This window comes from Colobus angolensis, unplaced genomic scaffold (assembly GCF_000951035.1).
Source record: "Colobus angolensis palliatus isolate OR3802 unplaced genomic scaffold, Cang.pa_1.0 Scaffold509, whole genome shotgun sequence".
NCBI lineage: Eukaryota > Metazoa > Chordata > Mammalia > Primates > Cercopithecidae > Colobus > Colobus angolensis.
The window spans coordinates 551259-564587 of NW_012118588.1; the positions used below are offsets into that span (position 1 = coordinate 551259).

At 39.0% G+C, this 13329-nt stretch overlaps 2 protein-coding genes across 3 annotated transcripts in view; one reads left to right on the plus strand and one right to left on the minus strand.

Moving 5' to 3' along the window:
- Positions 1 to 1136: 1136 nt before the first annotated feature.
- On the plus strand, positions 1137 to 2173 carry LOC105524767 (cold shock domain-containing protein E1). Of its 2 annotated transcripts, XM_011960166.1 has the most exons (2): positions 1137 to 1613; positions 1674 to 2173. In XM_011960166.1, the coding sequence occupies exons 1-2, from the start codon at positions 1485 to 1487 to the stop codon at positions 1884 to 1886; spliced, it is 342 nt and encodes a 113-aa protein (XP_011815556.1). In that variant the 5' UTR covers positions 1137 to 1484; the 3' UTR covers positions 1887 to 2173. The 2 variants fall into 2 exon arrangements, with proteins under 2 accessions (XP_011815556.1, XP_011815555.1); XM_011960165.1 differs by having other exon boundaries at positions 1443 to 2073.
- The window catches only part of ZNF354C (zinc finger protein 354C), a 21117-nt gene continuing 8924 nt past the window's right edge, over positions 1137 to 13329 (minus strand). The window contains exons 3-5 of the mRNA XM_011960167.1: positions 8074 to 8200; positions 7479 to 7574; positions 1137 to 5866 (exon numbers count right to left, since the gene is read on the minus strand). Coding sequence (XP_011815557.1) covers positions 4452 to 5866; positions 7479 to 7574; positions 8074 to 8200 — 1638 coding nt within the window. The 3' untranslated portion in view covers positions 1137 to 4451. The remainder of the gene's footprint in view (positions 5867 to 7478; positions 7575 to 8073; positions 8201 to 13329) is intronic.

Sequence of the window (13329 nt, forward strand, 5' to 3'; positions counted from 1 at the left end):
AAATTTGACATTTCATCAATTTCTGGAATGGCCACACTTTCTGAAACATTGTTATAATATCTACTTTAAAGTCTTCGTCTCGTAATTCCAACATCTGTGTCATCTTGGGGTTAGTGTCTGTCGTCTTTCCTTTGAATTGTTGAAAATTTCCTGATTTATGTATTTCATGTGATTCTGCATTGCATCTTGGACATTTTGAATATTATGGGCCTCTGGGTATTCAATTCTTCCAGAAAATGTTAGGGTATTTTTTCCAGCAGGCAATTTAACTGATTAAGTCTTGGTCACCAGTTCCAATCCATCTCCTATGGGCTGTGGTTCTAATGTCAGTCCAGTTTTCTAAGTATTTTCAGTGCTGTTTGGATCTCTCTTTGCCCAGTGTCAGACCCAAACAATTATTGCATCAGACCTATATATGTATAGACCAGGGGAGAGTCCCAGATTGCATAAACAACTGTTATGAGATCACTTTCTTGAGCTTCCTTATCTTTGTCACCATCTTGACACCTTCCAGCTCTCAGGAGCCACTTCCTCTTCCTGATCTTCAGGTTAGAAATCCAAGGGTTTAGGTTCTCCTCTCTGCTACACACCTCATGGATACATCACTTCCAGGTCCAAGTAGCAGGAAGATAGTGAGGGAAGAAAAGCAATGGGGATTCTCCTAAACCTTTCTGGCCCAGAGATCCTCTAACCAGAGTGAAGGGTTCTTAACTGAGGTTTAGATGCCTGCTCAGCCATCTCTGTCCTCACCACAGGAATGCCTAAGAGTGCCACAATTATCTCCTTTCAAATTCCAGTTTCCTTCCCAAATCTGCCTGTTATTACTTTTGGGGGTGCCCAGACAGCTGCTCCATGCCTTAGTTACATTTAGCATGAGAGAGAAAGTGGAGCATGCTCATTCCATTTAAAGGGAACCCAGTACCACCTAGTTACTTTATTTTCAACAATTACATCACTGGAGGATTAACTCTCAAACAGGAACTTCCTAAGAATATAAATGAAGAATTCTGATTGAAAGATTCATCACTTTATCCAATCACTTTTTGCATTAATTTTTATTAAAAATTGACACATATAGAAAAATTTTTTAAATGACCAATGAACATCTCTACATCCACCATAAAAAAAGTTGACTAATTTTGTACATATTTATTTGAAAATACGCTGCCAACATCATGACTTTTCAAACTTAAAAACACTTCTGCATGCATCTCCTAAGAATTAGAACATTATCCAACGTAACTCAATTATCACTTCTAGAAAAATCAAACACACCACATTTATCTAATACCCATTCCATCTTCCTATTTCCCCAAATAGCCCCCCAAATGTCTTTTATAGGTTTTTTTTTATGAATCAGAAGCTAATAAAGGATCACACTTTCCATTTGATTATCCCTCTTGCCTTAATCTAGAAGAGACCACTTTTTATTTTATTACATTTGGCTTTTGAAAAGTCCAGACCAGGGTCAAAATGCACAAACTATGGGTTACAACCTCACACCCCTGCGTAGGGCCACAGTGGAACGTGTGAAAGATCAGTTTGGCTTCATTAACTATGAAGTAGGAGATAGCAAGAAGCTCTTTTTCCATGTGAATGAAGTTGAGGATGGCCTTGGGCTCCAGGCAGGAGATGAGGTGGAGTTCTCAGTGACTCTTAATCAGCTCACTGGCAAGTGCAGTGCCTGGAATGTGTGGCGAGTCTGTGAGGGCCCCAAGGCTGTTGCAGCTCCTCGACCTGAGCGGTTGGTCAGTCGCTTGAAGAACATCACCCTGGATGATGCCAGTGCTCCTCACCTAATGGTTCTTCATCAGCCAAGGGGACCAGATAACTCAATGGGGTGTGGAGCAGAAAGAAAGATCCGTCAAGCTGGTGTCATTGACTAACCACATCCACAAAGCACATCATTAATCCACTATGATCAAGGTAGGTGGAATCTGGTGAAGGTTTCTGAATATCTCCCTCTTCATTCCTCCCAAAATCTGGAATACTTATTCTTTTGAGCTATTACACCAGTTTTAACATCTTCCTCATGTTGTGTTTAAAAAGTACATTTAAGAAAACCATTTTAAAATAAATTAAAAAAAAAATTCCAGACCAGTTGTCCTGTACCAACTCTGGACTTGTCTATTTCCGTAATGTGTAATTCAACATATTCCTCTACTCCTTGTATTTCTTTAAATAGGAAGATAAGTCTAGACAAAAGGTTTAATTAAATTTGGGGTAAACATTTTTGGCAGTACATCAAGGATGATCACACATGCTTCATACTGCATCCTATCAAGAGCCACATAATGTTGGCTTATTCCAGAAGTAGGGAAATGCAGTTTGACAGCCAAATCTCATTGTAAAGGCAATTCTTTTGCAATAGGTATCTGTGATCTTCTGACACCTTGTAAACAAAGTTCCTTAAAATTTTTTCACCTAATGGGTTTTACCATTGATTTTTGCCAGATTTAATTACATTAACGGTTGTTAAATGGTAAGTTTTCCAAATCTATCATTCTGTGCACACTTAAAAGACATTCTTCAAATAATTTTATAACAAGTTTTCTTTTTTACTTTCATCATTATGAACTTCTTTTCCTTCTTAGCATTATCAGCAATATCAGTGATTATTCTTTTTAAGTTGTCCTAAATTTGGCCCATGAGAATACCTTCGACTTGGCACCTGTCCCCTTCTGACATTACCCCATTAGTCTTCAAATACTATCTTGCTTTTTATTTTATTTTCTTAATAAAAAAAAGTATTTTAGCCACACCACCCACTTCCCCTGCTCCAAACATGGAATCAGCCACTTCTCCAAGGAACCCTGGTTCCTGTTAGTGGGGAATGGCATTCAGGAACCAAAATTTGGGTACTAAGCATGCTCACCACTACTGGGTACAATGTTAAATATTGAGGTCTGTTTAAAAGCCTCATTTTCTTTGTAAATGTATTTAAATACATAAAACAATAACTTTCTGATAAGCTAAAACCAGTCAATTAAGAAATATACTGACTGCTTGGATTTAATTCTAATATTTTTCTCAGGTCTAGCTAATTGTATTAGAATAATTTTTTTTTATGATACCAACTGTGAACTGAATGAAAGTCAAATATAAAGTTGGAGGAAAAACGCCTGGGGGGAACTAAACATTTAAATTGATGAAAAGAATGCTTAATAATTAACTCTTCATATATAACTTTCCACAAAATAATTCCTAAAATATGTGTAATAAGAAGGCAATCTTATATGTGAAGTATCCAAAAGCAATTACACTATCTGGACCTCAGCTAGCTTTATAGATTTAAGTACAATTATAATGAAAGCAGGCATAATTAGGGACTCATAAGAAAAAAGAATGTAGTTGTGAGTCAATTATTAAGATTAAGGTGAGAGGAAACCCTTATAGATAAAACAGCAACTTTAAATTACTGCAACTATGTCTAACCAGGCTACAAAACAAATAGTACTGTTGGGACCTCAGGTTGGAAATAAGTCTATAATCATCACAAAACACCAGAACCGAAGACGTAGATTCTAGTCTTGACTCTGTTCACTAAGTTCAGGTTCTTCATTAGTACAATGAAAGGCTATAATTAAACCTCTCCTGGATCTAATGAGCTACCAGACATGTAGCCTCAGGTTCTGCCAAATCTATCGCTTCTGCAACGGGTAACAAAGTATGTGCTTGACAGTCTTTCCAGCTGCTTCAGTTAATCCGCCTTCTACGGTACTATAATAGTACTCAGTTCAGTTATATAAAACGACATCAATTTAAGAAATGACAGAAGATAAGTAAGAGAGTCTACCTTTGGGCAAGATTTTAAGAACTAAATTCTAAATTAATAAAACTACATTTTTTAATAATAAAGGATTTTACGTTTACACACACACACATGCATATGTGTATATATGTATGTTTACATATATAAGTTGCTGGTAGGACAGCTCATAAGAAGACCTTTATTATTTACACGTGAAGAGTTAAATTTAAATAATTCCTTCTTATGTTTAGCTTCCCTTTATGAAAATAAGCACCTCCTATGTTGGCCGGCTATTTTAAAGAAGGCCACACACTTATTTACATTATTAATAACTCAGTGACTGTTTTTAAAAGAAAATTCTCACATTGAAGCTTACTCTTATAAAGGGAATATGGTCTTATGAGAGAAACAAAATGTATATTTAACTATTTTTCATGATTTTTTAAAAGTTAGGCCTTTTACATTTTTTCTATCAATTAAATATTCATAGGCTTTTAGAAACCTTCAAATTTATGGTTCTTTTAAAACTTAACAAGTCAGTGCTCTTCATAATTTCACTGACCAATTTTATCATTACTTAGTGGCAACTAATATATTTCCTTCAGGAGAAGTAAAAAAGACAAATCTATTAGGAGTTTGTACCCTACTGATTATTCTCCTTATTCCCCAATGAGAAGTCCTGGATTATTTGAGAGATGAACTAAGCCTCATAGCCCTTATCTCCTCTAAGAAATCTCTGATACTGAGTGAGTGAGGAGCTGCAGATTAACGGTTTCCCATATTCCTTCCACTTATAGAGTTTCTCTTTAGTGTGAACTTTTTTGTGTCTACAAAGGTTTGATCTGTAACTGTAGGCTTTCCCACATTCCATACATTTATACAGTTTCTCCCCAGTGTGGATCCTCTCGTGTTCCGTTAAAAACGAATACTGGCTGAACGCCTTTCCACACTGATTACACTGATAAGGCTTCTCTCCGGTATGAATTCTCTGATGCCTATAAAGGTTAGATTTGCAACCAAAGGCTTTCCCACATTCCTCACATGTATAAAGTTTTTCCCCAGTATGAATTTTCCGATGTTCATTAAAGGATGAATACTGGTTGAAGGCTTTCTCACATTCATTGCACTGATAAGGTTTTTGTCCAGTGTGAATGCGCTGATGTTCAATAAGGGTTGCAATACGTGTGAAGGTTCTCCCACATTCCAAGCATTTATACAGCTGTTCTCCAGTATGAAGCCTCTGATGTTCAGCTAGAGAAGTAAACTGGCTGTAACCCTTCCCACACTCACTACATTTATAGGGTTTCTCGCCTGTATGGATTCTTTGATGCCTGTGAAGTTTTGCTCTACAGTTGAAGGCCTTCTCACATTCACCACATTTATAGAGTTTCTCTCCAGTATGAATTCTCTGATGTACAGTGAGGGTTGAACACTGGCTAAAGGCTTTACCACACTCCCTACATCGATACGGTTTCTCTCCGGTATGCACTCTCAGATGTTTGATAAGGGTTGAACTGTTGCTAAATGCTTTCTCACATTCATTACACTTGTAAGGTTTCTCTCCAGTATGAATTCTCTGATGAGAAAGAAGGGATGATCTGTGGCTGAAGGTTTTTTCACACTCATTACATTTGTAGGGTTTCTCACCTGTATGAATTCTCTGATGTTCAATAAGATGAAGATTCTGCTTGAAGCTCTTCCCACATTCATTACAGATGTGAGGTTTTCCTCCTGGGTAAATTTGGAAGCATTTCATGAGATCAAAATTATGTTTAAAATCTTTCCCAAATGTGTAATACATATTGGGTATCCTTTCTATAGGAACACTCTGTTGTGCGACGAGAGCTGTATTTATAAATAAGCTTTTCTCCAGTTCAAGACTTGTATGGTTTCCATCTTCACTGATGGTTTCATCATGTGAGACTATCATTTGCCTAAGAGGTTTCTTCTCTTGCTCTTCTTCTATCCTGCTCTCAAATTCCACAGCTTCTTCAAAGTTAATGTCCCAGTGACCATCCTTAATGGATTCTTCCTTTATCTTTCCCTGAGATGTTTCTTCTACAAAAATGTCCTGTCTATGAGGCAATGCTTCTGTTTCAGGCCAAGTCTTGAAACCTAAAACGAATCAGAAGAATTAATGCCTCTTCTGCTGGAAGAAACAAACGGATGTATCAGTGAGACAAGAAAACTGGTAACAGTATATATAAAAGCAGAGCGTACAATCAGATTTCAAATGCTGACCTGAATCTTGGGAAGAACAGGATGGGATAAAGGAAAGTGGGGTGAGTGGGTTAAGGAATGGCATGGGAGAATACACAGGACAAATTAACAATGAAAATGAAGTGATTCCACCCAGGTAGAGTAAACTTAGATGCAGAAGAACAGGCTGGGTAGAAGATATGAGGATACAGAAAAATGCCAAATGAGAAGCCCACGTTGAATTCCATGGGATACTCCACTGTGTCATCGTTTTCCACTCTGCATATACCAGGCAATGAAGCAGGCAGCCTGTCCACTTTCTCCTTCTTACTCACATGTCCCTTTCATTATATTATCTCCTCATGTTCTCTCTGAAACTCCATATCCATAATTTTTTAAATATTTGGATTGGTTTTCTTTAATTTCTTTATTTCATGTGACTGATTTTATATTGTAGTCTGCAAAGGGGGAAACGGTCTGTTAAAAAGAGGAAGGCTGGGCACAGTGGCTCACACCTGTAAAACCAGCACTTTGGGAGGCTGAGGTAGGTGGATCACCTGAGCTCAGGAGTTCGAGACCAGCCTGGACAACATGGTGAAACCCCGTCTCTACCAAAAATACAAAAAATTAGCTACGTGTGGTGGCACGCACCTGTGGTCCCAGCTACTCAGGAGGCTGAGGTCAAAGGATCGCTTGAGCCTGGGAGGCAGAGAGTGCAGTGAACTGTGATCACACCACTGCACTCCAGCCTGGGTGACAGAGCAGTGAGCTGTGATCACACCCTGCACTCCAGCCTGGGTGACAGAGCAGTGAGCTGTGATCACACCCTGCGCTCCAGCCTGGGTGACAGAGAATCATCTCAAAAAAAAAAAAAAAAAAAAGGAGTGGGGGGATGTTCAGGTTTTGAAAATTACAACAGCCCTGCAGCATGACTGTGACAATTCTATGTGATTGAAGTTTAAGATGCTCATTATAAAAAAGAGGAAAATATGGAGTAAACTGCCCCTGTGCAACAATCTATCCCTGGTGGTTGGAAGAATAACAGTTTTTTTCATATTACCTTTCTTTGTATTTTCCCCTTTTTATTTTATCACAAAGAGAGACATATTCATTTCTTCTAATAAGCTGCAACCAAAAGACTGCACTCACTCTCTTTGTAGGAATCTCTTGAGAATAATGAAAACCTGCAGGAGATTTGAAGTCAATATGTCTTAAAGTCCTGAAAGATGTCCAAGCCCCAAGCTCAGCTTTGATTCTGGGTGAAAAGATTTAGTTTGAGGTGACTCTAAACTACTCTCTGTTGAAACCTGATTTCCTTTCATCAATCCATGACAGAAAATAGGTTAACATTAGATAACTGCAGTTAGGTAATTGTGTGTACTTTAACCTACACAACTCAAACAAAGTACAACTGGCCTGAGCATCTCAATAGAACTCAGTGTTTCCAAGAGTTTCCCAAGAACTGCCTCTTTGTGACCTACTTGTCTATAAAGACTTTCTTGTGCCCATTTCCCAGCCTCTCACTTACCTAGACAGGTATCTGGAGGGACTTCTCTTTCCACCAAGCAGGGATCTTCTCCTTGTTGCAACTGATGAATCAACTTTGGCGTTGAAAATGGACTCCCTGCTCATGAGGAAGGAAAAGAAGGTTGAACAAATAGCATGAAGAGCAATCCAAGAACTCACATACTACTCATTCTGAACCGACACAGCAAAGGACGCAAGGCCTGAGAGGCAGACAAGGCAGCACTAGCACTTCTCAGGGGCACTGGAGCTGTCAATGGGTGGGGAAGGTCTCAGTTCAGAAACTTTACAGGGCCCTGGCAATGAATGCCTCTAAGATGGGGGGCCCCTATATGTTTTTCAGAATCTAAACTGGGATCTACTCATTGGCCTACTCCAAGGAGGAAACTCTGATTGGCGGTGGGACGTGAGGGAGAGTGGAGGGTAGAGAAACAAAGAGCAAGAAGGGCATCACAACAGGAATGTACACTTTCAACTCTGCAGCAATTCAACCTTTCCCAGGGGCTCACTAAGGCAAAAAAGTACAGGCTCGGAACCCCAAAGATGGATCTGTGAGGCGTTCCTATAACAGATTCTTCGTCATAGGCAAAAAGTCTTACCCAGTGAGACCAGGCTGCTGTAGTTCTCCAGCATCACCTCCCGGTACAAGGCTCTCTGGGCAGAGTCCAGGTGCAACCACTCATCCTGGCTGAAGAACACGGCCACATCCCTGAATGTCACGGACTCCTGTAATGGCAAACGCACTCCTGCTCACCCAGGACCGTCTTCTTCAACGGAAGACACAGTAAGAAAGTGACAGTGGGATGGACAGAAAGCCTCAGGATTCTAAGTATTTCACATCAACTGTTTATGTAATTTTTGGAACCATCCATTAGCTATTTAATTAAACAAGTGTTTATGGAGTACTCACTGGGAACAATGACACATGCCACATGCAGTGGGAGTAGGGGAAGACAGGCAAAGTTCCTGCCAACAAGGAGTGTAAATACCAGCCTGGGATCTTTCTCAAGAGAAGGTGATGTGATGATAGAAGCAGAGAGTGGAGTGCTATGCTTGGAAGATGGATGAAAGGGCCACAAGCCAAGGGCTGCAGGGAAACACTAGACGGTGAAAAGGGCAAGGAAATAGATTTTCCCCTGAGATCCTCTAGAAGGACCCAGCCCTGCCGACAGCCTGACCTCAAGCCAGCAAAACTGAATTCAGACTTCTGACTTCCAGAACTGTAAAAGAATACATTTATGCTGTTTTAAGATGCTGCATTTGTGGTAATTTGTTACAGCAGCAGTAAGAAAGAAATACAATGTGAACAATTGAAGACCAGCTACATATCTATCAATAAGGGAAGGGAGAAGCAAATTATAGTATATTGATGCCATGAAATGTTATGCAGCCATTAAATAGAATGAGGTAGATCTATATGACACTGGAATTTGACCTTGATATATTATTGATTCATATGAAAAAACCAGCCACAAAAGAATCCATATTTGTTGAAAAACTCTACATCTGTCTATACATATATGATGCATGCAAAACTACCTGGAAGAATATAAGCTGTCCCCCTCATTATTCTTTGATATTTGTGGAGGGGAAGAAAAGCAATCTTTCACTTACTACTTTATACCCTATCATTAGGCTTACAGTTTTTTACACTTAGGGAGATTGTGTGTATATATGTTTGTGTGTTCCTTTGCTTTGAATTTTCTTAAATTGCACTTTACTATATTTATATATATTTTTTGAGACAGAGTCTCACTCTGTCGCCAGGCCAGAGTGCAGTGGCACGATCTCAGCTCATTGCAACCTCTGCCTCCCAGGTTCAAGCAATTCTCCTGCCTCAGCCTCCTGAGTAGCTGGGACTACAGGCATGTGCCACCAGCTAATTTTTGTGTTTTTAGTAGAGACGGGGTTTCACAGTGTTGGCCAGGATGGTCTTGATCTCTTGACCTCATGGCCCACCTGCCTCAGCCTCCCAAAATGTTGGAATTACAGGCATGAGCCACTACACCCGGCCTATTTTAATTTATATGTTGACTTTTTAGTTAGACCTCTTTGTATTTTTAGTGGTTACTTGAATAATTATAATACACATTTTTGGTTACTCATCACCTATTTAGAGCTAAGGAATCGTTTCATGTAGAATGCAAGAATCTTGCAAGTATAGAGGACATCACCACTCTTCTTTATGCTATAGCGGTGACAAAGATTTTCCCAGTCCAGAGAGTTGACGGCACTCACCGAACTTCACTGAGTATATTCATGTTAAGGTTTTTATTTAAAGGAAAAGGGTACCACACAGCAAGAGACAGAGTTCAGGGAAGCACTAGAAAGCCAAGAGACACTCCACGTGCAGCCTCCCTTATGTGCACAGACCATGCCATGACTCTGGATCTGTGTGAAGAATCTTGGTGTCAGAGAGCTCAAAGGAGGAACTCTCAGCAGGGGTATTTTATGTAATCAAGCAAGTCCTGTCAAATCTTTTAGGCCAGTCGCAAGCCATCAGTAAGGAAGCTTACCAGGAGTAGCCACTGGCATTGAGATCTTAAAAATACACAAGCCAGGCCGGGCATGGTGGCTCACGCCTGTAATCCCAGCACTTTGGGATGCAGAGGCAGGTGGATCACCTGAGGTCAGGAGTTCAAGACCTTCCTGGCCAACACAGTGAAACTCCATCTCTACTAAAAAAAAAGAAAAGTACAAAAATTAGCCGGGAGTGGTGGTGTATGCCTGTAATCCCAGCTACTCGGGAGGCTGAGGCAGAAGAATCACTTGAGACACAGCAAAACTCCTTCTGAAAAAACAAACAAAACAAAACAACAACAAACTCACACAAGCTGATGGCTGTGTTCGATGGCTCACACCTGTAACCCTAGCACTTTGGGAGGCCAAGGTGGGTGGACTGCCTGAGCTCAGCAGTTCAGGACCAGCCTGGGCAACATAGTGAAACCTCATCTCTACTAAAAATACAGAAAATTAGCCAGGCTTATTGTATGTACCTGTAGTCCCAGCTACTCAGGAGGCTGAGACATGAGAATTGTTTGAACCCAGGGAAGCTGCAGTGAGCCAAGATCACACCACTTCACTCCAGCCTGGGCAACAGAGCGAGACTCTGTCTCAAAAAAAAAAAAAAAAAAAAAAAAAATGCTGCCTTTATCTTGTTTTGGCCAAGAGTCAAAAAAATAGACATCCAAGAATTTCCAGAGAAAAATATAGAGCTTTCCCAGATAAAAAGATAGAGCTTTTCCAGTTCAGATGTAAATAAATTCTATCTTCATGGTTGTTATTTACATTATAACTGCCTACATTGTAAACTCCCTCCTATAATACAATAGTATTATTTTGCTTTAAGCAGTCGGCTGCATTTTAAAGAAATCGAGAGGGAAAAAAAGTATTTTATATTTATCCAGATAGCTACCATTTCTAATGCTCTTCATTCTTCCTAAAATCAGAGTTCCCCCTGGTATATTTTTCTTTTAACTTACATAACTTCCTTTTTAGTGTATCTTATAGTACAGGCCTGCTGGCAATGAATTAGCTTAATTTTATTTTATCTGAAAATGCCTTTATTTCATCTTGATTCTTGAAGAGTATTTTCATTGGATATAGAATTCAGGGTTGGTTTTTTTCTCTCTCTCTCTTTCAGCATGTAAAATGTCATTCTATTGCTTCAGGTCTTTGTCGTTTCTAATGAGAAGCCAATGGTCATTCAAATATTGATTCTCTGCATGTAGTACAGTTTTTTTCAGCCTGCTTTCAAATCTTTGGTTTCTGTGATTTCTCTATGACTTTCCCCAATATGGTAGAGACCAGCTAGCTATATGTGGCTACTAAGTACATGAAATGTGGCTCTTCTGAATTGAGATATGTTATCTGTATAAAATACATACCAGGTGATTTACTTAAAAACATATATACACACACACACCAACATATACATACATACACAAACATATGCAAGTTATCTCAATAACAATTTTATATTGATTTCATGTGGAAATAATATTTGGACATACTGGGTCAAAGAAAATATATTATTAAAGTTAATTTATTTGCTTCTGTTTACTTTTTTAATGTGGCTGGTGGAAAATTTTATATTAGGTATGTGGCTTTCATTCTTGGTTCACACTATATTTCTATTGCATGTCATTGATCAATGATATGTATAGCTGTGACCTCCTTTGTATTTATCCAGGTTGAGATTCATCAAATGTTATAAATCTGTAAAATTATGTTTTTTTACCAAATTTGATGAATTTTAGGCCATTATTTCCTTTTAATATAGTTTGTCCCATTCTCTGTCCCTCTCCTTCTAGAACTCTAACTTCATATATATTAGACCTTTTAATATCATTTAATTGGTAACTGAGGCTCTTTTTTCTCCCTGTTTTTCAGATAGGATAATTTCTGTTTATCTTCAACTGTCACTGACTTCTACTTATGTTCATTTCCAAAAGTTAAGCCTATTCACTAATTTTTTTTTTTACAATTTCAGCTATCTCATTTTTCAGTTCTAAAATTTCATAGTCTAGAATTACTTTTTTCACAATCTCTATTTCTCTGCTTGCATTTCCTATTAGTTCATTCTTTACATGTATATTTTCCTTTAAGTCCTTGAGCACAATTATAATAGTTGTTTTAAAATCTTTGTGAATTCTAATATCTGGGTCATCCAGGTCATTGTCTCTACTGATTGTCTTCCTCTTGAGTTTTGGTTGCACTTTCCCATTTCTTCATATGTCTACCTTATCCTGGAAATTGTATAGTACACAATGTGTAGAAACTCTGGATTTTGCTATGTTCCTTTGAAGAGTACTGAGTTTTTTAAGCAGGTAGTTAATTTAGTTGGAGTCAAATTCCAAACTCTGCCACCTCTCTAGTGAGCAGCATCAAATATCTTTGTTCAGTTCTTATTTGGGCTACTTTGAGTCTGTCCTATGCATGTATGGTTCAGGGGTCAGCTAGAGATTTGGGCACAGTTTGTGCACAGAATTTGGGGCTTCCCTTCTCTGCCTCTCTCCTTTCCAAGATTCCTCCTCTCATTTTCCAACTGCTAAGTTTGCCTCAAACTCTATCTTGTGGTTCTTCACACCAGTAAGACTGCAAGTTTGTGACCAAGTTTTAATCATTCTGTTAGTGCTGACTGTGGCCTACTCCCAGGCAAAAAGCTGTAAAAACCATAAAATTTATCTGATGACAATTCCTTCTTCCACATATACACAGGTGTCCAATATCTGTCTGCTTTTGATTTCTCACCAGTACATTAAGGTTTCTTATATTTTATCCAGAGTGTAGTAGTAATCCACAGATGAATTAGTCTGAAAAGAGCTATTTCTCTATTACCAGAAGCTGGAAGCACATGTATCTATTTGAAAACATATTTTAAAAACTCAGTGAGCCTAGCAAAGCTCATTAAATATTAAGAAATAAGAAAATGACAGATTCCTAGAACTCCAGACCTGAAAGACATCTTATGAATAATCTCATCCAGTTGTTCTCATGAGTGTGTGGTATCTCCCCCCACCTCCCTAGAGTGAGTAGCAATGTGTGAGGGTGTTTTATTTTTCACAGTGACTAAGGGAGTCCTACTGGCATTTAAAAAAAGAGATCAGGGCCAGGCGCAGTGGCTCACCCCTGTAATCCCAGGTTCACGCTTGTAATCCCTCATGATCCCTGAGGCAGGAGGATCATGAGGTCAGGAGATCGAGACCATTCTGGCTAACAAGGTGAAACCTCATCTCTACTAAAAATACAAAAAATTAGCTGGGTGCCTATAGTCCCAGTTACTTGGGAGGCTGAGGCAGGAGAATGGCGTGAACCTGGGAGGCGGAGCTTGCAGTGAGCCGAGATTGTGCCAC